The 27758-nt window shown below is 38.9% G+C and overlaps 1 protein-coding gene across 1 annotated transcript in view; it reads right to left on the bottom strand.

Moving 5' to 3' along the window:
- Nucleotides 1–27758, bottom strand: part of Rab38 (RAB38, member RAS oncogene family) — an 80340-nt gene that overhangs the window by 30430 nt on the left and 22152 nt on the right. Inside the window, exon 2 of the mRNA NM_145774.3 lies at nucleotides 14551–14831. Within this exon, the coding sequence (NP_665717.1) occupies nucleotides 14551–14831 (281 nt within the window). The remainder of the gene's footprint in view (nucleotides 1–14550; nucleotides 14832–27758) is intronic.

The following is a 27758-nucleotide window of genomic DNA, read 5'->3' as shown; positions in this document are numbered from 1 at the left end:
GTATATGTGAATGGCAGGGCAGGGAGTGGGAAGTAGTGTGGGGGGGTGTGGGTGGGTGTGGGAGCAGCCTCATGGAAGCAGGGGAAGATGGTGGGTTTCTGGAGGGGAAACTTGGAAAGGGGATAACATTTGAAATGTAAATAAATAATATCAAATAAAAGAAAAAATGTCATAAAAAAGTCATGTCCACAGAACCCAGCCATCCCTAGAATTGCATTTTAAGGGTAGCTGAAGTCAGAGAGACTGAGGAAAGAATGTAACCCTGCATTCCGTCTCCACAACATGCCAGCAGCATCTATAACACAATCTGAATCAAATATACTTATATCCTCCAAATAGCCTGAAAATAAATGAATAGAAAACTTAATCAAAGTGAATATTTACAAAGCTTTGAAATTATGTGGAAAAATGAAAATTTCACAGACTTAAAAGAGGTTACAACAAATCATCAGGGATAGCATAAAGAAAGAACAAAGAAAAGATAGAAAACAAATACGCAGGCGCGCGCGCGCCTGTGTTTCTAAGGTGAAAGAACTCAGAATCCAGAAACACAAATGACAACATCCATACACAACAGTATCATGTGAAATTACGGTGTACTGGGCTTAAATACATGATCCTGAAACATGACAGACAACGGAAAACAGCTTCAACTGAAAGTTGTAAGCATCAGAAGGTCTGAGCTGTCTACAGAGCAGCAACGAGTATTATTAAATAGTGAAGCAAGGCTTCCAGGAGTAAAGGGAAATAGTTTTAAATCTAAAATCAGAGACCAATCCAGACAACTAAAATTGTGTGGGATTTAGAAAATGCATACTTGAAACTATCAGAGTCAGAAATATCCATGCAGCTTTGCCTAAACAATTTCGGAAACTTTTGTTTCAGTTAAATAAGGTGATGATACAGAGCTACAGAATACAGGCAAGCCATAGAGTGGATGAGCAAAGGCAATCACAATGAAAGGAAGAGCAAAGTTCCAGGATTGTAAGCTGTGTGATGGTCTGGAGGACATTCAAAACAAACAGGAAGTGGGAAATAGAGGAGCCTGGGATGGAGTCTGCTAGAACAAAGCTGTTCTCAACTGAATAATCAGTAGAAAGGAGAATTTTTAAGAACATTAAGGAAGAAAGTTTCACTGATGTTAACTACGAGTTTCAAACTACATAAGGGAAAGACACTGTATTGTTAAATCATATCAGACAGTCATTATTTATGATCCAACTAAGAGCATTGACAGGAACACTGTAAACATTTGGGATAGTTGAAGAGGAAACAGTCATGTACAGGAATCCCTCTGATGCTTGTTTGTCATTCTCTCATAGACTAAGAAAGTAATAACAACAATAACAATAACAATAATAAACCTGCTACTTATATCCTTAGAAATAGAGAAAAAAGAGAATAGAAGCTTGAGAAAACAGAGCTGCATTCTAATTCTGACTCTGCCACAGCTCAATACATGATTGCAGGTAAATAAACTTCTCTACCATCTGTTTGGGTCTCATAAAGGTTGGTAAGAAGTTGGTAAAATGAATAATTGAATCACTCATGGAAAAGTCTCTTTGAAAGAAAGCATGCATTTTTAACAAGTTTCACTCATATTAGAATTCGCTGTCATTTTATAGTAACACTTTTCTAAGGACTTATATAGTGAGATAAGTCTAGTAGAAGCATCATATTGTTGTGTAGATACTTGGCATTAAGATGAAAAGCTAGAAGGCCTTCAATAACCCCTGGGTTTCCTAAATGGGATTCCTAAAGCTCTACACCCATAAAAAAAATTCTAAGAATCCCCTTTGAGTCTCCTGATGATATGATGATACTTCTTTATGCATAGTGTTTTTGACAAAACAGAAAGGAAGTTGTTTTACCAAGATATAGGTAGCACTTTTACTTGCAAATTCTCTCACAGCTCTTAGAACGTGCACTTTTTAAACTCAAAGTTCATACTATACTGGTTTACAGGCTTTTTCCTTGGATACTGGGAACTTTTTGATTAAGAGAAACTGCCCTTAATTTTCGGCATCTCAGTATTTAGCAAAGTGCCCATTTGAATACAAAACAGAAATTGTCAGAATGTTTTGAGAATGAATGAATGAACATTAAAGCATTAAAACAGCCAATATTACTAATGAAATAAAAACCACAGTAGTATTTTCCAAAAATATTGTCTTCCTCTACAACTATTTCTAAGTTAGACTGAAGCACCTGTAATTGCAATAAGCCCCTTAGATGACCGCAATGTTCAAGCCCCGTGAAGAATCACTCTCAGAAAACAGGTCATTGGCCTCGATCTAAAGCTGATGCTAGTTATGCCCAATAATCATCATTGAAAAGCTTTCCTGAGGATGTGGGGATGGCAATCCCAAAAACTCCTAAGATGACCGTGCAAAACAAAATCAGTGAGGAGAAAAGGTGGATTAATACACTGGGTGATCAGATCCAAGACCTAATGTCAAGTTTTTATGGGATTCTTATGGGATACTCTAGTTTGCAATTTCAGTTTAGGACTGAGGGCATTGAGGGAGGAGGAGGTCTCCTCCACTTTCATTTCTTTCTTCTTATATCCCATCCACATAGCAAGGTACAGCAGCAATCTCCTTATTGTGCAAAGTATCTAGAGGGCTTTCTAGATGAAAGGAGTTGCATTCTCTAGAGTCCTTCTGGGAAATACACAAGTAATTTAATTTTTCTCTTCTGCAGTATTCTCCAAGGACAGAAATCATCCACAAAAGGCAGGAAGAGAATAATATAGTAGACAGATCTTGTGAAAGTGTCCTTGAAAGGCACGACAGTAAACATAGCTCTTCTATTCAATAGCTTCTGACAAAGTGATCACTTTCTCTGGAGCAGCCATTGAATTGGGTTATAAACAAGGACACTCGTGGATGAGGGTAGGACCAAAGCTCATGAAAAATAATCATTACATAAAGTCTGAAGGGAAGAAAGATATTACCTGAAATCACTAATGTTGGATATTAAGCAGAGGCCTGAAGGAAGAGAACAAGGTGCATAAAAGCAGGAAGTTTATTCTGCTTACAAATACCAAGAAATTTCATGCAACTGAGAATAACTGTGGAGAAAGAAGAAGTAAACAAAGTTCTGGGGAAGAAGGTAAGAAACTCTCTGTGGGAGTTTCTGATGCTCAGCAAAGAGGATACTGATGGATAAGTAAGGGGCTATATTAAGGATGAGTGTAGGTGTTTGTGTATGCCATGTTAGTTGATCGGGAAAAAGGGAAGTTTAAAGAGTGGAGATAAATAATTACACCTGGAGGTAGATATCCAAGCAGAAGCCATAACCCAGAAACAAATTCTGGTTTTATTTAATCATTCCTTGGATCCAGGAATATGTGATGTGGTCTACTTATAAAGTCTGGAGATCAGGATTTATTTAGACCCTGAATTGGGATGCACCCAGGTAATATTGTCATCCCCAACAACCCATAATTTGATGAGCTGTTCTTATTATCTACAGTTTTATGAAAAGGGCTTTTGTGTTTCAGATCAAGCCTGAGCTACGTAGGGCCTTGCAAGCGTTTTTATCCTTTGGAATTCCCAAAAGAAGTACATAGGTCTTTGGTTCTTAAAAAAAAGTTATAGAAATGTTTCTAATGTAGAATTGGAAAATGATTAACAGAAAGAAAATTGAATTTTGAGTGGCTATGGAGATAGATTAGTGAATAAAGCATTTACCTTGCAAGCATGAAGAATGGGGTTCATATTCCCCAAACCCATCTACAAACATGGCAGGTATGATGAGCCTCTTATAATTCCAGTATCTGAGAGACAGAAACAGATCTTCTAGGAAAGCTGGTTCATGAGACTAGTTGGAGTTAGAGAGAGAACCTGACTCAATAAATAAAGTGTTTGCAGAAGATACAGGATACTGACCTTGGGCCTCCGCATGTACATATGCTAGTGCATATGCACTCCCTTATAATTGTGAAGCCACTCACATGTGACCACAGACATATGCATGAATACCACAGACAGGCAGAAAGTGAGAAATAAATCTAGTTCATACAGGTCACTTTAACTCCAGCCTTCCTCTAGATAAGCTTGCTAGTGTGTAGCTCCTGTTTCCTCTCTCACAGTGAACTGATCCACATGAGAACCATTTCTAAACCCATACAGTGACTCTCCAAGGAGAAGGAGGGAGGCAGTGGGACCTTCTACCAAGGTAGTTGGCAAAGTTCTTCAAGTTTTCCTTAGAGCATCTTCCTCCATTCTCTCTGATACACATTCCTCCTCCCAAATAATATTCTAAGCATGGTTTTCCTTCTTAAATTCCTATCTCCAAGCAGTGTTTTAATATGTTGCAAAGAAGACTTATGAAATTCAAAGAAACAAGGGAGTAGATACAGAGGATTCTATGATTTGGTTGGAAGGTATGACTGAGAAGCATTTGGGATTTGGAATTTTTTGGAATTTGGTGCAATAATTGCAATGAGCTGTATTCTTAAATATGATGTATTGTGTTCAAGTCCATCTCCCATTCCTTCCACTTCAATCCGTCCTTTGTTTCCCATGTCTATTCAAGTCCCTCCAAATTAGTATTCTTTTAAATAATAAATAAGGAAACACCGAGTCCACTTAGTGCTGTCTGTATATGCACAGGTGGAAGGCCATCTACTCAGGAGCTGAATCCCTGAAGAAAACTGACTACATTTTTTCAGAAGGAATCAATTGCCAATAACTTCTAGCTAGAAGTAAGACTCCATGCCCCCTTTCAATCTCCAATACTGAGGTTTGGCTTGCTTGATCTTACACAGATCTTGTGCAATGCTATCACAGACCAAGTCCACCCACGCCACTGCTTTGTTGCATCCAAAAAATGTTCTTTGCCATAGTCATCCACTAACTCTATCTCTTAGAATCTTTCTCATCTACAATGATCCCTTAGTCTTAGAAGTGGAGAACTATAAATGTCCCATTTAGGGATGAACACTTCCGAAATCTCTAAGCTTCTACATAATGACTAGTGGTAATTCTCCTTATATTAATTGGTATCTACTGCAAGAAAATCTTGTTTTATTTTGTTTTGTTTTTTATAATGCATTTTTGTTTAAAATAGATTCTTCTTTTATAAAATACATGTGGACCATAGTTTCCACTCCTTCCACTCTTCCCAGTGAACCCACTAACCTCCATCTCCCATAAATTCACTAAGCCTTTGTTTCCTCTTCAGAAAATAGCAGGCCTCCAAGAGACATCAGTGAAACAGGACAAAACAAGATACAACAAGACAAAGGAAAAGCCCTTATATTGGTGCTGGAAAACACAAACCATTAGGAGGAAAAGAGTATCAAGAGCAAGCAAAAGTCAGAGATACACCCCCACCCTAACTGTTAACAGTCTCACAAACACACCAAGCTAAAAGTCATAGCATATATACACAGGACCTGATACAGACCCAAACATGTCCCTTGCTTGGTGTTTCAGTTTCTGTGAGCCCATGCGTGTCATGCTTAGTTGAGTCAGTGGGCCATATTCTACTGGCATCCTTCATCCTCTCTAACTCCTGCAATATTTCTTCCCACTGTTTTCCAAGGTTCCCCGACCTCCTAGGGGAGGAAGTCAAGTGGAGACCTCCAATTTAGACTCTCCTTCCATCATGTCAGCCTTCGTTTATTTGTTTGTTTACTAAGGACTGAAGCCAGAGATATACATTTGTTAGGCAAATATTCTACCACTGATGTAAATCCAAGCCTGATTGATAATTTGATAGCATTATTAGAAATGAGTAGAAGTTCTCAAAGTTGAAGTATATTTAGGTTAAGTAGGTCATGAGAGTGTACCCAAGAAGAGTATATTTTATCTATGTTTCTCTTCTTCTTGATCTTCCTTTCTCTTTCTTTCCTGGCCTTCCTTTTCTTCTCTCTTTGCCTTTCCCCCCTTGCTCCTCCCAAACTCTCTTAATTCCTGCGTTTTTTTTAGATCACACGATGTTGATTGGCCTCACCTTAGTCAAAGGTCCGTACTGAAACCTCTGAAACCATGGGCTGAGAAATATAGGTAGACCTTTCTTCCTTCCAAAGTGTTTCTTTTGTCACAGTGAAAGCAAGGCTTACTTTAATCACATGCATCTCTCTTATTAGACTTTAGTCTTCTGGAGAACAGACTCATATTTTGCCATCTGCAAGTGCCAGTTGCTCAGTATAAGCAGTTATTGTAGAAGGTCACAATAGGGGAAAGCTATAAGGTAGCATTGTGGTGGTGGAGTGACTTAAGCTTGGCTGTTAGTATACCTATATTGAAATCTTAGCTTTATTACATGCCAACCACAAGTACGTTGGGTAGTCATTTACACTTTCTACTTTAAACTTCAATGCCCTCATCTGTAAGACAGGAATTAACAGCAACTTCATTACAAACTTGTTTGAAGGAAACCAACAGCACAACATTTCACGCAAAGCTAGGCTTATACTTCCTTGAAAAGAAAAGGTGTTCTTATTATAAAACATCAGAGCAGTTCAAGATTCGCAATCTACAAAGCCTCTTGTGTAACTGCTCTGCAACTGAACCAGAAAAGGAGTCATCAATAATGTGTAAACCATGAGCATAGCTCTGCTCTAATAGAAGCTTAGGTTAATATGGAGGTGGCCTATATTTGACCCACAGGTCACAGTTTACTGACACTTGCCAAGTTGTCTGACTATTAATCATTAATAAATGAAGTCTACTGGAGATTTTTGATCTAGGCAGTGAAGAAATCAAAACAGTCCCTGTTCAGAGTGAGTTTCCAGCATATGGCACTTAAACTAGGGTCTTGTAAACAAAGTCTCAAGATGGCATGCTATGATTTTCTTTCTTTTTTTTTTTTTTCCGGAGCTGGGGACCGAACCCAGGGCCTTGCGTCGCTAGGCAAGCGCTCTACCGCTGAGCTCAATTCCCAACCCCTATGCTATGATTTTCTAAATGTGAGCAAGCAAAGGTTGAAGGTCTAAGATAAAATCATGAGCCATGAAGGACAGAGTGACAGGAACAATACTGTACCTTCTAGTCATCAAGCCATGGTAGTATTCTCTAATATTCTCTTTCCACTTCATAGAAATGGGATGACTGCCTAGCTAGCAAATTATAAGCAGAGAGCTAGAGTATACTCAGAGAACTAATTATGCAGAAATTAATAAGTTATTATTAATTTATGATCTATAAGCATATGGGTAGATTGAGTTTGTGACTCAGGCTTATGCCACTTTAAAACTCCGGAAAAGATTTCCATTTTTCAAGTAAGGCATTAAGACCTTGTCAGAAGTAATTATTCAGATGGTGCTAATGCAGACTGGTTGTCATTATGGACCCAGTCATGACTATTAAATACACCCATAATCTCCTTTAAATTACACTTTCTAACTTCATTCTGATTTTAGATTTCAAATGGGTCTCTTCTTTTTATGACTCTAAGTTCTAACAGCTACAGCTAGAAGAACTAAAAGTACAGGGTTAACTGGCTGGCCAGTTTAAAAGGCACTGCCACACAAGTCAGTCTAACCACATTCTATAACTCCATCTAAAGCCATGGGAGCTGAATGTGCAAACTTACTTAATTTTCTTAGAGCCCTGTTAAAAAAAATAACATTCATGTTTTTATGAACACGCTATGGGCTTAAGGCACACAATTTATAACACAGATCCTAAATGAAAAGTCATCTGGTGCAAACTGTGTTCCTCAAAGAATGCATAAAAGTGACTATTGAGGTTTCCTTTTTCACATTTTGACGTTTGGGAACTAGAAAGAATGAGAGATGGCTTATTACTTGATTTAATAGAAAAGGGTTTTAAAAATAATGTGCTGTGCTCAACTCATTAAAAAAGAAATTAGAATAACTATCTACCCATACCCGAGTGCAATTATCTATGCAATTCCAGTTTGTATAAATGCATGTTTTATAACTGTTTGTTTTCTAGATGCCTGTAAAATAAATGACGTGTGATACTACCCTTTACGCAGCATCTAGAAAACTCGCCAATCTTAACTGCTCTCCATGCCAGCTTCAGAATTAACTTAGAAATAACAAAAGAGCTCACTAAATCTGATGAAACCCAGAAAACTTTCCCTTTACAGCAACAGCAACAACAGCAACAACATAATTCTAGGCCAGCATTCCCACTGCTCTGTCTTTGTAACTGCCACTCAGGATAGCTGCCTCTTAGAAGAAGCAGGAAAAAGCAAAACAAAAATAAACCTGTTGTTCGTTATGGCACAGCATCAGACTATAGGAAGCTTTGAAATGTCACTATAATGAGGTATAAAGAAACGTATTAAAATAAAAAAGATACAATAACTATAAAACATCACCTACGCTTCAGTTTTTTATTTCTTTTGAATGATGATAAGGCCTACCTCAGAAAGTCTTACAAAAGATCGAGTGGGTTCTTACATTAAAAAGTCTTTGCACACAGTTAACAAATAGTAGGGGCCGGAGAGATGGCTCAGTGCTTAGGCGAGCTTCCCGCTCTTCCAGAGGACAGGAGTTTGATTCCCAGCACTCATATGAGGCTGCTCAAAACTGCTTTGCAACTCCAGCTCCCAGGGATCCAACCCTTCTTTTGGCCTCCTCAGATACCTGCACACATGTGGCACGTTGACACACAAAATAAAAGTTGGTAAATCTGTTTTAAGAAAACCAAGTTGGTAGATAACAAAATGTAGAGATTGTCAGTGTGGATGCAGAGCACACAGGATAACAGAATCTAAAAATGCTGGTGGAAAACTGCGGTGAACTTGTTTTCCTCACCCTTTATTTATGGTAAACCACGTCCTCATTTGAATCCCCTAATGCTAGGTGGATATAGTGAGCAGAATCATGTATGCATCCAGAAAAACAATCCAAATAGATCTTCCACAGTGTGTTCAATCCCCACAGAGAAACAGCTTAAGGAAGAAACTTTTGCTAGCAGCGCTGGACCTGTTGTTTTCTGAAGCAGTGAAGAATTTAACTTTCAACATATTCTTGGATCTGGCAGTGGTTGATTGTGAAAAAGCTTACAAACTACAGGTTTCCCAAACACAGAGCCTTTTCTGCCAGCCTGTTCCAGAAAAAAAAAAAATTGGATTCTGCGTTTTACCCTAGTCATCTAGTTGGTCACTTCCTAGTCAATTTAATTAGTGCAATCGAGGTCCTGGGATTGTGTCTTAACTCCAGAAGAAGCAAAAGAAAAAATATGTGAGATGGTTCAGTGGGTAATGGCACTTCCTACTGAAGAAGTCTGACAATCTTCTATTTCTGGAACCCATATAGGGGAAAGAAAGAAATGATTTTTCTTTGGCTTCCACACATGTCAAGATACACACACACACACACACACACACACACACACACACACACACACACACACACCAAAATAAATAAAATCTGTGAAACTATTATAAATAGCATATTACATGCTTATCTAGAATACACAGTGCTATAAGTTTAGTCCAATTCCTAGCACCTCTTAAAACCATGTGTAGTAACACATGCCTGTAGTGCTGTGCTCAGGAGCTGACAGCGGAAAAATCAATAAAACAAGGTCATACTAGGTCAACCTTGTCTACACATAGGGAAATAATACTACATGGCTATTCTTGACTACATAGTGAGTGTGAGGCCAGCCTAGGATATGGAAGACTTGCCTCCAAACAAAACAAAACAAAATGAAACAAACAAACAAACAAAAAAAAAAAACAACCAAACAAACAAAAACAACAACAACAAAAAACAAACAAAAGAATTATAGGTTTTCCCTGTATGGGTGAACTAAAACAAGTCTCTAAAGTTAGTAAATGTATTTAGCACTTACTTACACATGGGGGGGGGGGGCGCTGATATTTTAAGTGTTCACTCTTTCTACAGTAAGTAGCACCATGTCAGAAAGTGCACAGTCAAGCACATTTATTCTCGCATCCACGGGCATACTGACTTTTAACTCAAATTAAAACAGCTGCTTGCCAGTGCACCTATTGACCTAGAGCCCTCTTGGAAGTGTGCACCTGCAGACTCACTTACATAGAATAGAAATAGTTAGGGAATCTGCCAGGGGTAAGGCTTGGGGTAAAGGGAAACAACAGAAAACACTGCAGGTTTTCCTCTGTGGATTTGACTCATCCTCACTATTACACAGATACAACACGCTCCATTGTTTCCAGCTATATTGCCATTACCCAATGCCCTGTTTCTGCACATAGCTGCATCTGCAGAAACACACTTTAAAAACAAAATGGAGTGGTGGTGGGAGATCAGATACAAAAGGACTTTTCACAAGAGTCCAGCTGTGTGTGCCTCAGAGCCAAACCCAGAGTCGCAGATGGGCTTGGGCTGTAGCAACAATCAGTAGGAGTGTGGTTGTGGTGTGTGTGTGTGTGTGTGTGTGAGAGAGAGAGAGAGAGAGAGAGAGAGAGAGAGAGAGAGAGAGAGAGAGAGAGATGCATCTGGGCAATCTATATACATTTTCACAGTGATTACAACAACTTCAGAAGATGGTGAGAAAGCAAATCCCAAAGCTGAAAGTGGGTTGGTTGCACTAGGTGTTAACTGTTAACAGGGAGCAGGGTTCAGTCATCCCTTGTGATGAGCTTAGATGGCAGAACTCCAAACTTTTACTATGAAAGCAAATTATGAAGATCAAGTATCGTCACAGGAAGTCACAAAACATCCATTGTTAGAGTAAGTGGACAGACAAAGATGGACTGAGATCCCACTTATACATGTAAGTGGAGGAGTAAAACAAGGAGTAGAAAAAGTTAATAATTGTGTTTAAATGGCAGACATATAAACCAGGAATGTTTGGGGGAAGTTGACATGTTTGAGGGAACAATCATATGTTACCTAGAAAATCCACAGTGAGCATTCATTCACACAGACTGCAAAGAAAATCTGATTTGGTAAAGATAATTTTTCCTTCCTTTGAATTTAGTATAAGAAGTTAGGATTTTACCATCATATTGTGCCAGCAATAATAAGAGGCACAAAAGCTCTCAATGCAAGTTACTGAAGAAAATGTGAGGCTAAGACATGAAATCCTCCTCAGAAGTAGGTCAGCAGCATGGCGGAAGGTAGCTTTGATTTCAAGCTCCACTTTCAATTAAGAAAGGGCAAGGTTGCTACTGATGTCCACAGGATTTTTACAGGCTGGATCTATGAGAGCAAAGACAAAGTGTGTGGCTTTGCTTCATGAGTCATTTTTGAAAGATAAAAATGGAAATCAGACATTCACCACTTGTTGATTATGATATCATGCAAGAGATCTCTTGTCATTTAAAGACTTCCTTTATCAAAATTCTTTATATCAGACCCATCCTCTGATCCCACAAGCAATCAAAGAAGGAACTGTTTGCTGTCCCCAAATACTGCTGTCTCAGGGTCAAACAGGAAGTTTAATCTGGGTCTCAGTTTTATGGTTTGCAATGCTATATCCAAAACTTAGCAGACCTTTATCTAAAATCTGTGAAAAGACTTGTTCAGCAACTTGGGACTCCTCTTTGCCAATGATGCATATTTCTGCAGAGGTTTCAAATACTGCTGGTGAATGTGAACTCAGTGTCAGCAAGCCATTTGTGTTAGGATGCTCAGCACAACAGTTTCAAATGCATTAGCTTTTAGAGAGAACACGAAAATGAATGTGGACTCTGTTTCACCATGCGGTCTTTTTTACAAGTGTGCACACATTGCTTGTGAAATTCCATGGTCCCCTTTCCCACGCATGTACATAGCCTCGCTTCAAACTTGAACACTGGTAGCAATTTGGATAACTAGAAATGCAGTAGTTAATTTGGAAGGTCAACCAGGACTGATGTTAATGACCATAAGGTTCTTGGGTATATAGAATTTGATGCTGCAGTAGAGGAACAAAAAGAACTGAGAAAAACAAAGCTAAGAAAGTTCTTAGACCTTCCCCCCTCAAAGTATTCCAACTTGCCCCATAGTTCATAGCATCCTTACCCCTTATTCCACACACAATAGATTTTACACATGATGTACTATGGTTAGGCATGAAGACTAATTGTCTCTGATTTATAAATATCTGCAGTTGCAGGGCACAGAACACTTGATTGGTAAATAAGAGATACTTGACGGTGTTCGTTCAGTGGAAGAATAATAAAAGTTCACTTATACATAGAAAGAGCTTGAAGGAGCTTGAGACCCCATATGTACAACAATGACAACCAACCAGAGCTTCCAGGGACTAAGCCACTACCTAAAGACTATACATGGACTGACCCTGGACTTTGACCTCATAGGTAGCAATGAATAGCCTAGTAAGAGCACCAGTGGAAGGGGAAGCCCTGGGTCCTGCCAAGACTGAACCCCCAGTGAATGGGTTTGTTCGGGGGAGGGCAGTAATGGGGGGAGAATGGGGAGGGGAACACCCATAGAGAAGGGGAGGGGGAGGGGTTGGGGGATGTTGGCCTGGAAACCAGGAAAGGGAATAACAATCGAAATGTAAATAAGAAATACCCAAGTTAAAAAAGATAAAACAAAAACAAAAACAAAAAAACAAAAGAAATCATTCCTTCCAGTTCTCCAGTAGTTAACAGAAGTTAACTACTCTGGGTTCAGAACGCCTTGTCTCCTTGTAAGGAGATAAAGAGTTGAAATAAAGAAAAGGAAGCAAGCAAGAAAGAAAGGATGTAAACAAGAAAGCAAGAAAAAATTCAAAGAAAGGATGTGAAGGAAAGTGCAGACAGTGTGAAAGTAGGGTGTGCAGCTCAGGAAAACGGAGACAATGTTAGTTAACTTGTATTTGGAATGAGAAAGAAAAGAGCAGGCTAACATTCAGGGAAAGACTACAGATGTTAAAAATGCCTGTGGTCATCAAGAACTAAGCAGAGAGGAATAGGGAATGGCTAATTAAGGACTAAAAGTGCTAAAGAAGTACATTAGAACATGAAACCATTAAAAAACAATGTCAACACTCTAAAAACTGAGGAACATCAGTCTCTCCACAGGAGAAAAACTTAGTGAGCTGTGACAGACCAGAGAGGGGCCGGGTGCTGAGTGTATCCAGAAATTGCTCTAACAAAGACTGCTTCGATTGGGACCCCAGCAGTGGAACCCCATAAGGGGGACCACCAGCTCTTTTCCCTTTCTATCATCTTGTGAGTCAAGCAATAACTTAATCCTGCCAGGTTGACACTTTAGGGATATTCTCAAATAAACTTTTTCTTTTCAATCCTTAGAGCTACTAATCTTGAGCAAGGTCGTTTTCCCATAGGAATCCAGTAATGTTTAAATAAAAGGAAACATATTTAATGAAACATTTTCTTTCTTCTAGCTATTTTAAAATATATGTTTAAGCTATACAGTAGGTTATCATATCTATGGTCAGATACTATGTAACAGAATACCTACAACCCACTTTGAATGATTGCCATTCAAAGAATTTCCGCCACAATTCTCTGGAGCCACCTACAAATGTCTACAATGAAGTCTACAGACAACCTTCATAAGAGAAAATACCTGTCTTATATACATAAGACTCCCAGACAAGTAGTGAATGCTTGGGCTTCACAGATATCGAAATAATTTGTTTTATAGTAATTAAAAAGTAGAACAGGGATGACAACAAAATTACACAGATTGCAATCTAACTAATCTGAATGATACATTTATATGCACACAGAAAATCTCAGAAAACACAGGAAAAAAAAGTGATGGATATGCTAACTACCCTATTCATCCAATGAGTAAATAAGTCAAGGTACAATGCATGACATAAATTTGTCTAGTATTATGTGTCTATTAAAAGTAAATTAAATTAAACAAATTTATTATTAAAGTTATTTCCTGCTAAGATTGAGATTTAACATATAAGCTAAAAATGGAACGGAGAGTGACAGTAGAAAAGAAAACTTGTATATGTAAGGCACAAATCTAAATGCAATGCTCTTTGTATACGAAGGTTCCTGATTCCTGCTTCTTGCAATAGGCTCCTACTTCCTGGTACTTCCCAGTCTCCTAAGAGAACCAGAAATACCAAACTATGTTATACTCTCCATTTTGTATTATTCTATCTCTTGGTCTACTATCCCAGTATTCCCAGTATGGTGATTCTATATACTGTCATCTCTTCATTCATATTACAAAGTGTAACCCTTGACATGCAGATCCATGTACTTAACAGTCATAGTGTGAAGAACAAGACAATAACACAGAATGTGAAATCTATTTCTTTCATATATTTTCAAATATTCATGAATAAATATATGTATATATTTAATACATATAATTTCTTATGGAATTATATAATGTTGTAAGGACTAAGTGCAAGAGAGTTTGTTAAACATGCGTGGCATAAATTTGAGCTCAAAAAAGTTGTGTGCAATTATAAATTATGATCAGTGTGGCCTTGTACAAGTGGTTTGGCTTATTTAGTCATAGTCATCTAAAGAAGTAAATAATAATTTCTGCCACTTATTTCCTTACTATGAGAGAGAGAGCACAAAGCAATTTGCTAACTCTAAATTATTGGACAGGAACATTATTATCACTATTATAATGATAATGGTTATCTGTTGGGTTCTTTGTCAATCTTACTGTATTAAGCTTATTTAATATAGCATTACCTTGGCTGATGTTTCAAACCATCCTACGAAACCATGCTCCTTGCAGAACTGGTCCATCTTGAGTCCATTGTTCACAAGCACATCCTTCCCTTGGTCACATTTGTTGGCCAACAAAACCACTGATACTGGCTTACCATTAGGGAGAGTTAACTTTGAGTCCAAATCATTTTTCCATTTTGCCACTGCTTCAAATGTGGCTGGTCTGGTGACATCAAAAACAATAAATGCTCCCATAGCTTCTCGGTAATAGACTCTTGTCATGTTACCAAATCTTTCTTGACCTGGCAGCAAAGAGACAGAATTCATTGTTACTAAAATTGGAATCATAATTGAACACTACACTGGAGCAGCGCCCCCAATGAGCAGGTGATAAAATAGAGTTTTAATGCTAATATTTAAAGGGTAGATAAATATACATTTAATGTTTACGACCAGATAGGAAACTTTCATTTTTAAAAAATAAGTTTTTGAAGATTGGGCCTGAAAGATGGCTCAGCAGTTTTAGGCTCTTGACGTTTATCCTAATGACATGACTTCAAACCGTAGAAACACCATGGTCAAAGGAGAAAACTGACCACTTCAACTTGTCTTGTAAACTCCACAAATGTGCTTTAGTGTGTGTGCTTGTATGTTTGTGTGCATGTGAATGGACACAAAATAAATAAATGTAAAAGGAGTATGAAATGTTTATTGAAAAATGTTGTAAATCATACAATATTTTATAACTCAGCTTGTATAGTACCCCAGTAAGTGCATGTGGATATTCACATTAAATTAATTAAAGATGAAAAAAATTAAAATTCAATCCCCAAGTCATAGCAGTTAGCTATATTTCAAATGTTAAATAACTGCATATGGTCTTCTTTGGAATTAAGATGACATTTTAAGAGCTGTGTCTCTGAGAATAGCTAAAAAATATTGATAATACAAAATAAACCTATTCTTATAAAAGAGCTAGGCAAAACAGAAATAATCCTTGGTATGGTTTTGCCGACAAAGCAACAGCCAAGCCAGCACTGTAGCCTAGGCACACTGCTGGCACCCTGGAAAATTCAGTTGTAGCTCCCTGGGAAGCAGATTCTCAGACAACCAACAATTTAAGACCAAGTTTCAGAAACCCAAACCAGAGGTGCAAGAGTACAGTCAGCTTCAGAGGTTGAAGTGTGGCACACATGTTTGAAGTTGAGAGGGATTCCAAACGCACATACTCGCTCCTGCCTATTACTTGGGTGAGCTACAATACTCACTAGAAGTTTGAAGCAGAATTTACCATGATGCAATAATGGGTACAACAAGGCTTCAAACAGAACAGACTGAAGACAACATTAGAAGTGTAGAACCTGGAACTGGAAACTTCTCCGCAATGCTCAGCCTATACCCCTGCCACTGCCTAGGCAAGCTACAAACATGGTATGGTATTCAGATAGACTCCATAAAAAGTAAACATGGGCAGGCAGGTCTTCCAAACTCTTTCTCTGTCTCAGTCCCAGAAAGTTTTGACAAAAAGAATGCGTCTCAAAACACCAGAGAATAAGTTGCAAGTGTCAGACTGAGAATTCTAAAGGAAAGTAGATTTTAGCCTTACAAAATTTTTCACACTTGCAAGGACAAACTGACATAACTTGTTTTAATTACTGACCCTATTATGAATTATTATTGACACTATAAATGTCCTTTATCTACCTATGAAGACAAGACAAGGCAAAGAAGAAACCACATCTTCCCAACGACAGTCACAATGCCTTCTCCTGTCGCTCTTTACAGCTATAATAACTATCATAATTATTTACATTAATTTTTATGCTATTGTGTTTTAATATCTCAGTAAAAAACTTTATACTGTCATATATATGTATATATATATATATTCAAAAGTATTTTCTCTAGCAATTCTCAGAACTTTTTTGCATAACTTCTTTCTTAATATTATTCTAACTTTCCCTCTTCCAGATTCTCTCCTCACGTGACTCTTAAATAGTGATACCCTTACCTCTAAGGGCACTAAAAAAAATATAGTCCTTTAACCAATTCCCTAGAGGCACTGTTTATGAACACTATCAGGACATAAGCAAGAGAACAACTTATCTTCTATTAAAAGTTAAAATTGAGATCTGACACTGTGATTAGTTTCCAACATAATTAGCATTAGAGTACATTAAAACCTAATTAAAGGGGAGGGGAGCATCCTCATAGAGCCAGGGGGAGGGAAGATGGAATAGGGGGTCTCTGGAGGGGAAACTAGGAAAGGGGATAACATTTAAATTGTAAATAAATACAATATTCAACATCTTATTTGAGTCAAAAAAAAAAAGATATATCACCAGAGCCCTAACATGAAAAGAGAATAAAAATAAAAACAATGAAAATAGGAAAAAAAAGAAAAACTGAGAAATAGCTCTATTTTAACAGACGAAATTACAAATGTAGCAAACAATTCACTATGATGCTTCCACAAGCTTCCAACTCCTCCATACTGGAAATCAAAGAAAATGAGATGCTTGAAATGCTAGAAGAGCTCAGAGTCCCCCTTTTCAAAAGGATCAGTGACTACAAAGAGAGCTCGAATAAACAGACAAATGAAGTAAGGAAATCGCGACCAAGACAAGGAAGGTACTCAAAAGTAGCCAAACAGTAACTTGGAGAAGAAATTTAAATATCAAGTGTCCAGAGGACAAATTTAGAAAGGATTCTGAAACTACAAAAAGGGAACCAAACAGAAATTTTGGAAGTGAAAGAATAAATCGATCAAATAAAGACAGTGGGAAGCATATTCAACAGAGAAGCCTAAGCAGAAGTTCTAATGTCAGGAATAAGGGTGAAAACTGGGAAAATACTTAGATTTCAGTAAAGATGAAATTAATGAACGTGAAAAAAAACTCACAAGAACTATGAGATGTGTTCAAGACACAGAATCTAAGAAACTGTGAGGTAGAAAATAGATATGGTACACCCTCGGATCCCGGCCCGCAGCAGCTCTCTGCTCCCAGACCCTGTGAGAGAGAGACCCAACCGCCTGGTCAGGTGGGCACTCCTGAGGCTGCAGAGCAGAAGAGACCACCAACACTGCTCACCCCTGCCCACATCCCTGGCCCAAGAGGAAACCATATAAGGCCTCTGGGCTCCCGTGGGGGAGGGCCCAGGAGCAGCAGGACCCCTGCCAGAGACACCTCCAGACCCTGAAGGAAACAGACCTGATAAACAGTTCTCTGCACGCAAATCCCGTGGGAGGGAGAGCTAAACCTTCAGAGAGGCAGACAAGCCTGGGAAACCAGAAGAGACTGATCTCTGTACATACATCTCGGACGCCAGAGGAAAACACCGAAGGCCGTCTGGAACCCTGGTGCACTGAAACCCTGGAAACAGCGGCACAGGTATTCCTGGTTGCTGCCACCGCAGAGAGCCCGTGGGCAGCACCCCATGAGCGAACTTGAGCCTCGGGACCACAGGTAAGACCAACTTTTCTGCTCCAAGAAAGCTGCCTGGTGAACTCAAGACACAGGCCCACAGGAACAGCTGAAGACCTGTAGAGAGGAAAAACTACACGCCCAAAAGCAGAACACTCTGTTCCCATAACTGGCTGAAAGAAAACAGGAAAACAGGTCTACAGCACTCCTGACACACAGACTTATAGGACAGTCTAGCCACTGTCAGAAATAGCAGAACAAAGTAACACTAGAGATAATCTGATGGCGAGAGGCAAGCGCAGGAACCCAAGCAACAGAAACCAAGACTACTTGGCATCATCGGAGCCCAATTCTCCCACCAAAACAAACATGGAATATCCAAACACACCAGAAAAGCAAGATCTAGTTTCAAAATCATATTTGATCATGATACTGGAGGACTTCAAGAAAGATGTGAAGAACTCCCTTAGGGAAACACAGGAAAACATTAATAAACAAGTGGAAGCCTACAGAGAGGAATCGCAAAAATCCCTGAAAGAATTCCAGGAAAACACAATCAAACAGTTGAAGGAATTAAAAATGGAAATAGAAGCAATCAAGAAAGAACACATGGAAACAACCCTGGATATAGAAAACCAAAAGAAGAGACAAGGAGCTGTAGATACAAGCTTGACCAACAGAATACAAGAGATGGAAGAGAGAATCTCAGGAGCAGAAGATTCCATAGAAATTATTGACCCAACTGTCAAAGATAATGTAAAGCGGAAAAAGCTACTGGTCCAAAACATACAGGAAATCCAGGACTCAATGAGAAGATCAAACCTAAGGATAATAGGTATAGAAGAGAGTGAAGACTCCCAGATCAAAGGACCAGTAAATATCTTCAACAAAATCATAGAAGAAAACTTCCCTAATCTAAAAAAAGAGATACCCATAGGCATACAAGAAGCCTACAGAACTCCAAATAGATTGGACCAGAAAAGAAACACCTCCCGTCACATAATAGTCAAAACACCAAACGCACAAAATAAAGAAAGAATATTAAAAGCAGTAAGGGAAAAAGGTCAAGTAACATATAAAGGCAGACCTATCAGAATCACACCAGACTTCTCGCCAGAAACTATGAAGGCCAGAAGATCCTGGACTGACGTCATACAGACCCTAAGAGAACACAAATGCCAGCCCAGGTTACTGTATCCTGCAAAACTCTCAACTAAAATAGATGGAGAAACCAAGATATTCCATGACAAAACCAAATTTACACAATATCTTTCTACAAATCCAGCACTACAAAGGATAATAAATGGTAAATCCCAACATAAGGAGGCAAGCTATAACCTAGAAGAAGCAAGAAACTAATCGTCTTGGCAACAAAACAAAGAGAATGAAAGCACACAAACATAACCTCACATCCAAATATGAATATAACGGGAAGCAATAATCACTATTCCTTAATATCTCTCAACATCAATGGCCTCAACTCCCCAATAAAAAGACATAGATTAACAAACTGGATACGCAACGAGGACCCTGCATTCTGCTGCCTACAGGAAACACACCTCAGAGACAAAGACAGACATTACCTCAGAGTGAAAGGCTGGAAAACAATTTTCCAAGCAAATGGTCAGAAGAAACAAGCTGGAGTAGCCATTCTAATATCAAATAAAATCAATTTTCAATTAAAAGTCATCAAAAAAGATAAGGAAGGACACTTCATATTCATCAAAGGAAAAATCCAGCAAGATGAACTCTCAATCCTAAATATCTATGCCCCAAATACAAGGGCGCCTACATACATAAAAGAAACCTTACTAAAGCTCAAAACACACATTGCACCTCACACAATAATAGTGGGAGATTTCAACACCCCACTCTCATCAATGGACAGATCATGGAAACAGAAATTGAACAGAGATGTAGACAGACTAAGAGAAGTCATGAGCCAAATGGACTTAACGGATATTTATAGAACATTCTATCCTAAAGCAAAAGGATATACCTTCTTCTCAGCTCCTCATGGTACTTTCTCCAAAATTGACCATAAAATTGGCCAAAAAACGGGCCTCAACAGGTACAGAAAGATAGAAATAATCCCATGCGTGCTATCGGACCACCACGGCCTAAAACTGGTCTTCAATAACAATCAAGGAAGAATGCCCACATACACTTGGAAATTGAACAATGCTCTACTCAATGATAACCTGGTCAAGGAAGAAATAAAGAAAGAAATTAAAAACTTTTTAGAATTTAATGAAGATGAAGGTACAACATACCCAAACTTATGGGACACAATGAAAGCTGTGCTAAGAGGAAAACTCATAGCACTGAGTGCCTGCAGAAAGAAACAGGAAAGAGCATATGTCAGCAGCTTGACAGCACACCTAAAAGCTCTAGAACAAAAAGAAGCACATACACCCAGGAGGAGTAGAAGGCAGGAAATAATCAAACTCAGAGCTGAAATCAACCAAGTAGAAACAAAAAGGACCATAGAAAGAATCAACAGAACGAAAAGTTGGTTCTTTGAGAAAATCAACAAGATAGATAAACCCTTAGCCAGACTAACGAGAGGACACAGAGAGTGCGTCCAAATTAACAAAATCAGAAATGAAAAGGGAGACATAACAACAGATTCAGAGGAAATTCAAAAAATCATCAGATCTTACTATAAAAACCTATATTCAACAAAACTTGAAAATCTTCAAGAAATGGATAATTTCCTAGACAGATACCAGGTACCGAAGTTAAATCAGGAACAGATAAACCAGTTAAACAACCCCATAACTCCTAAGGAAATAGAAGCAGTCACTAAAGGTCTCCCAACCAAAAAGAGCCCAGGTCCAGACGGGTTTAGTGCAGAATTCTACCAAACCTTCATAGAAGACCTCATACCAATACTATCCAAACTATTCCACAAAATTGAAACAGATGGATCACTACCGAATACCTTCTACGAAGCCACAATTACTCTTATACCTAAACCACACAAAGACACAACAAAGAAAGAGAACTTCAGACCAATTTCCCTTATGAATATCGATGCAAAAATACTCAACAAAATTCTGGCAAACCGAATCCAAGAGCACATTAAAACAATCATCCACCATGACCAAGTAGACTTCATCCCAGGCATGCAGGGATGGTTTAATATACGGAAAACCATCAACGTGATCCATTATATAAACAAACTGAAAGAACAAAACCACATGATCATTTCATTAGATTCTGAGAAAGCATTTGACAAAATTCAACACCCCTTCATGATAAAAGTCCTGGAGAGAATAGGAATTCAAGGCCCATACCTGAACATAGTAAAAGCCATATACAACAAACCAGTTGCTAACATTAAACTAAATGGAGAGAAACTCGAAGCAATCCCACTAAAACCAGGGACTAGACAAGGCTGCCTACTCTCTCCCACTTATTCAATATAGTTCTTGAAGTTCTAGCCAGAGCAATCAGACAACAAAAGGAGGTCAAGGGGATACAGATCGGAAAAGAAGAAGTCAAAATATCACTGTTTGCAGATGATATGATAGTGTATTTAAGTGATCCCAAAAGTTCCACCAGAGAACTACTAAAGCTGATAAACAACTTCAGCAAAGTGGCTGGGTATAAAATTAACTCAAATAAATCAGTAGCCTTCCTCTACACAAAAGAGAAACAAGCCGAGAAAGAAATTAGGGAAACGACACCCTTCATAATAAACTCAAATAATATAAAGTACCTCGGTGTGACTTTAACCAAGCAAGTAAAAGATCTGTACAATAAGAACTACAAGACACTGAAGAAGGAAATTGAAGAAGACCTCAGAAGATGGAAAGATCTCCCATGCTCATGGATTGGCAGGATTAATATAGTAAAAATGGCCATTTTACCAAAAGCAATCTACAGATTCAATGCAATCCCCATCAAAATACCAATCCAATTCTTCAAAGAGTTAGACAGAACAATTTGCAAATTCATCTGGAATAACAAGAAACCCAGGATAGCTAAAGCTATCCTCAACAATAAAAGGACTTCAGGGGGAATCACTATCCCTGAACTCAAGCAGTATTACAGAGCAATAGTGATAAAAACTGCATGGTATTGGTACAGAGACAGACAGATAGACCAATGGAATAGAATTGAAGACCCAGAAATGAACCCACACACCTATGGTCACTTGATTTTTGACAAAGGAGCCAAAACCATCCAATGGAAAAAAAGATAGCATTTTCAGCAAATGGTGCTGGTTCAACTGGAGGTCAACAAGTAGAAGAATGCAGATCGATCCATGCTTATCACCCTGTACAAAGCTTAAGTCGAAGTGGATCAAGGACCTCCACATCAAACCAGACACACTCAAACTAACAGAAGAAAAACTAGGGAAGCATCTGGAACACATGGGCACTGGAAAATATTTCCTGAACAAAACACCAATGGCTTACGCTCTAAGATCAAGAATCGACAAATGGGATCTCATAAAACTACAAAGCTTCTGTAAGGCAAAGGACACTGTGGTTAGGACAAAACGGCAACCAACAGATTGGGAAAAGATCTTTACCAATCCTAGAACAGATAGAGGCCTTATATCCAAAATATACAAAGAACTCAAGAAGTTAGACCGCAGGGAAACAAATAACCCTATTAAAAAATGGGGTTCAGAGCTAAACAAAGAATTCACAGCTGAGGAATGCCGAATGGCTGAGAAACACCTAAAGAAATGTTCAACATCTTTAGTCATAAGGGAAATGCAAATCAAAACAACCCTGAGATTTCACCTCACACCAGTGAGAATGGCTAAGATCAAAAACTCAGGTAACAGCAGATGCTGGCGAGGATGTGGAGGAAGAGGAACACTCCTCCATTGTTGGTGGGATTGCAAACTGGTACAACCATTCTGGAAATCAGTCTGGAGAATCCTCAGAAAATTGGACATTGAACTGCCTGAGGATCCAGCTATACCTCTCTTGGGCATATACCCAAAAGATGCCCCAACATATAAAAAAGACACATGCTCCACTATGTTCATTGCAGCCTTATTTATAATAGCCAGAAGCTGGAAAGAACCCAGATGCCCTTCAACAGAGGAATGGATACAGAAAATGTGGTACATCTACACAATGGAATATTACTCAGCTATCAAAAACAACGACTTTATGAAATTCGTAGGCAAATGGTTGGAACTGGAAAACATCATCCTGAGTGAGCTAACCCAATCACAGAAAGACATACATGGTATGCACTCATTGATAAGTGGCTATTAGCCCAAATGCTTGAATTACCCTAGATCCCTAGAACAAACGAAACTCAAGACGGATGATCAAAATGTGAATGCTTCACTCCTTCTTTAAAAGGGGAACAAGAATACCCTTGGCAGGGAAGAGAGAGGCAAAGATTAAAACAGAGACTGAAGGAACACCCATTCAGAGTCTGCCCCACATGTGGCCCATACATATATAGCCACCCAATTAGACAAGATGGATGAAGCAAAGAAGTGCAGACCGACAGGAGCCGGATGTAGATCGCTCCTAAGAGACACAGCCAGAATACAGCAAATACAGAGGCGAATGCCAGCAGCAAACCACTGAACTGAGAATAGGACCCCCGTTGAAGGAATCAGAGAAAGAACTGGAAGAGCTTGAAGGGGCTCGAGACTCCATATGTACAACAATGCCAAGCAACCAGAGCTTCCAGGGACTAAGCCCCTACCCAAAGACTATACATGGACTGACCCTGGACTCTGACCTCATAGGTAGCAATGCATATCCTAGTAAGAGCACCAGTGGAAGGGGAAGCCCTGGGTCCTGCTAAGACTGAACCCCCAGTGAACTAGACTGGTGGGGGGAGGGCGGCAATGGGGGGAGGGTTGGGAGGGGAACACCCATAAGGAAGGGGAGGGGGGAGGGGGATGTTTGGCCGGATACCGGGAAAGGGAATAACACTTGAAATGTATATAAGAAATACTCAAGTTAATAAAAAAAATATAAAAAATAAAAAATAAAAAAAAGAAAATAGATATGGTAAAGCCTAAAAGAATAGAAAATGTGTTCAATAAAATTAAGACTTTTTTTTTCTGTAACTGGAGAGACATTCAAATGCAAGAGGCATTTAAAATTCCCATATTACTCATAGCTAAAGAAAAATCTACCACACCATCTCTGTTAAAATGTCAAAGGCACAAACAAAAAAACATTAAAAGCTGTAAGTTAGCACACAGGGACCCAGGAGAAGTAGGGAAAGGCCCTTCTGGTTGCTGCCTCACAAAGCCAGCCCTGAGGAGCTACTTCAGGCCTGAGACCAGAGATAAGACCAACTTTTTTGCTCCAAGTGGCCTGCCTGGTGGAATCAAGACACACAAAGGAAAATTCATCTGGGACAGAACACTTCCGGTTTCTAGCTGGCACCCAAACCTCGCTGATACCAACCCACAGCTCCCTGCTCCCAAAGCCCATGGGAGAGAGAGCTGATCACCCAGAAGTGTGGGCAATACTAAGACTGCAGGACAGGAGAGACTGCCACTTCTGCCCACCTTTCCCCACATCCCCGGCCCAAGATGAAACTGTATAGTGCCTCTGGGCACTAAAGATAGCAGCAGTCAATCAGCAGGAGCCCTGTAGTCTAGGCTGCACCCGGATCTGAAGGGATCCAAACAGCTCCCTGCACCCAAATTCTGTGGGAGGGAGAGCTAGACTTTCAGAGGGGCAGAAACGCCTGGGACATCAGAGGAGACTACTCTCTGCCCACATTTCTGAATTTAGAAGAAAATACCTAGCGCCATCTGGGGCCCCTACAAACAGGGACCCAGGAGAAGTAGGGGCAGGCCCTTCTGGTTCCCACCTACAGGGACAGCTGAAAGCCAGTGGATAGGAATGACTACACGACTGAGAGCAGAACACTCTATTCCCATAACTGGCTGAAAGAAAACAGGAAAACAGGTCTACAGCACTCCTGACACACAGGCCTAGAGGAAGGTCAAGCCACTGTCAGAAGTAGCAAAAGAAGGTAACACCAGAGACAACCTGATGGCAAAAGGCAAGCAAACAGAAAGCAAGACTACATGAGATAATCAGAGCCCAATTTTCCCACCAAAGCAAACACTGAATATCTAAACACACCAGAAAACCAGCTCTAGATTCAAGATCACATTTAATGATGATGATGGAGGACTTTAAGAAGGTCATAAATAACTCCCTTAAGGAAATATAGGACAGCACAAGTAAACAACTAGAAGCCCTTAAGAAGGAAACACAAAAAACCCTTAAAGAACTACTAGAAAACAAAACAGAAGAAAATGAATGAAACCATCAAGGAGTTAAAAATGGAAATAGAAAGAATAAAGAAAGCAAAAAGCGAGACAACCCTGGAGATAGAAAACCTAGGGAAGAGATCAGGAGTCACAGATGTGAGTATCACCAACAGAATAAAGCAGATAGAAGAGAGAAACTAAGGAGCAAAAGATTCCATAGAAATAATTGACACAACTGTCAAAGATAATGTAAACCAGAAAAATCTACTAGCCCAAAACATACAGGAAATCCAGGACACAATGAGAAGATCAAGATCAAACCTAAGGATGATAGGTATAGAAGAGAGTGAAGACTCCCAGCTCAAAGGACCAGTAAATATCTTCAACAAAATCATAGAAGAAAACTTCCCTAACCTAAAGGAAGAGATCCCCATAAACATACAAGAAGCCTACAGAATTCCAAATAGATTGGACGAGAAAAGAAACTCCTCCTGTCACATAATAGTCAAAACACCAAATGCACAAATCAAAGAAAGAATATTAAAAGCAGTAAGGGAAAAAGGTCAAGTAACATATAAAGGCAAACCTTTCAGAATTACACCTGACTTCTCACTAGAGACTATGAAAGCCAGAGATCCTGAACAGATGTCATACAGACTCTAAGAGAAAACAAATGCCAGCCCAGGTTATTGTATACAGAAAAACTCTCAATTAACATAGATGGAGAAACCAATATATTCCACAACAAAAGAAAATTTACACAGTATCTTTCTACAAATCCAGTCCTATGAAGGATAATAAATGGTAAAGCCCAGCAAAAGAAAGCAAAATACACCCTAGAAAAAGCAAGAAACTAATCTTTTTGCAAAAAGAGAGAGAGAGAGAGAGAAGATAAGAACACAAACATAATCTCACCTCCAAATATGAAGATAAAAAGAAGCAACAATCACTATTCCTTAATATCTCTCAATATCAATGGACTCAATTCCCCAGTAAAAAGACACAGATTAACAAACTGGATATGTAATGAAGACCCAGCATTTTGCTGCCTACAGGAAACACACCTCAGAGACAAAGACAGACACTACCTCAGAGTAAAAGGCTGGAAAACAATTTTCCAAGCAAATGGTTTGAAGAAGCAAGCTGGTGTAGCCATTCTAATATCGAATAAAATCGATTTTTAACCAAAAGTTATCAAAAAAGATAAGGAAGGACACTTCATATTCATCAAAGGAAAAACCTACCAAGACGAACTCTCAATCCTAAATACCTATGCTCCAAATACAAGGGCACCTACATACATAAAAGAAACCTTACTAAAGCTCAAAGCATACATTACACCTCACATAATAATAGTAGGAGATTTCAACACCCTACTCTCATCAATGGACAGGTCATGGAAACAGAAATTAAACAGAGACATAGACATACTAATATAAGTTATGAACCAAATGGACTTAACAGATATTTACAGAACATTCTATCCTAAAACAAAAGGATATACCTTCTTCTTAGTACCTCATGTTACTTTCTCCGAACTTGACCATATAATTGGACACAAAACAGGCCTCAACAGATACTGAAAGATAGAAATAATCCCATGTGTCCTATCAGATCACAACGGGCTAAAGGTTTTCTTAAATAACAACAAGGAAAGAATGCCCACATATACATAGAAGTTGAATAATGCTCTACTCAATGATAACCTGGTTGAGGAAGAAATAACGAAAGAAATTAAAGACATCTTAGAATTTAATGAAAATGAAGGCATAACATACCCAAACTTATGGGACACAATGAAAGCTGTGCTAAGAGGAAAACTCATAGCTCTGAGTGCCTGCAGAAAGAAACAGGAGAGAGCATATATCAGCAGCTTGACAACATGCCTAAAAGCCCTAGAACAAAAAGAAGCAAATACACCCAGGAAGAGTAGAAGGCAGGAAATAATCAAACGCAGAGCTGTAATCAACCAAGTAGTAACTAAAGGGACTATACAAAGCATCAACAGAACCAAAAGCTGGATAAACAAGATAGATAAACCCTTTGCCAGACTAACCAGAGGACACAGAGAGTGTGTCCAAATTAACAAAATCAGAAATGAAAAGGGAGACATAAAAACAGAATCAGAGGAAATTCAAAAAATCATCAGATCCTACTACCAAAGCCTATATTCCACAAAACTTGAAAATCTGGAGGAAATAGATAATTTCCTAGACAAATACCAGGTACCAAAGTTAGATCAGGAACAGATAAACCATTTAAACAGCTAAACAACTCCTAAAGAAAGAGAAGCAGTCATTAAAAGTCTCCCAACCAAAAAGAACCCAGGTCCAGATGGGTTCAGTGCAGAATTCTATCAGACCTTCATAGAAGACCTCATACCAATACTATCCAAACTATTCTACAAAATTGAAACAGATGGAGCACTACTAAATTCCTTCTATGAAGCCACAATTACTCTTATACTGAAAGCACACAAAGACCCACCAAAGAAAGAGAACTTCAGACCAATTACCCTTATGAATATTGACACAAAAATACTCAATAAAATTTTTACAAACTGAATCCAAGAACAC

The sequence above is a fragment of the Rattus norvegicus genome, chromosome 1 (assembly GCF_036323735.1).
Source record: "Rattus norvegicus strain BN/NHsdMcwi chromosome 1, GRCr8, whole genome shotgun sequence".
Classification (NCBI taxonomy): domain Eukaryota; kingdom Metazoa; phylum Chordata; class Mammalia; order Rodentia; family Muridae; genus Rattus; species Rattus norvegicus.
This window is presented reverse-complemented; position numbering and strand designations above follow the sequence as displayed.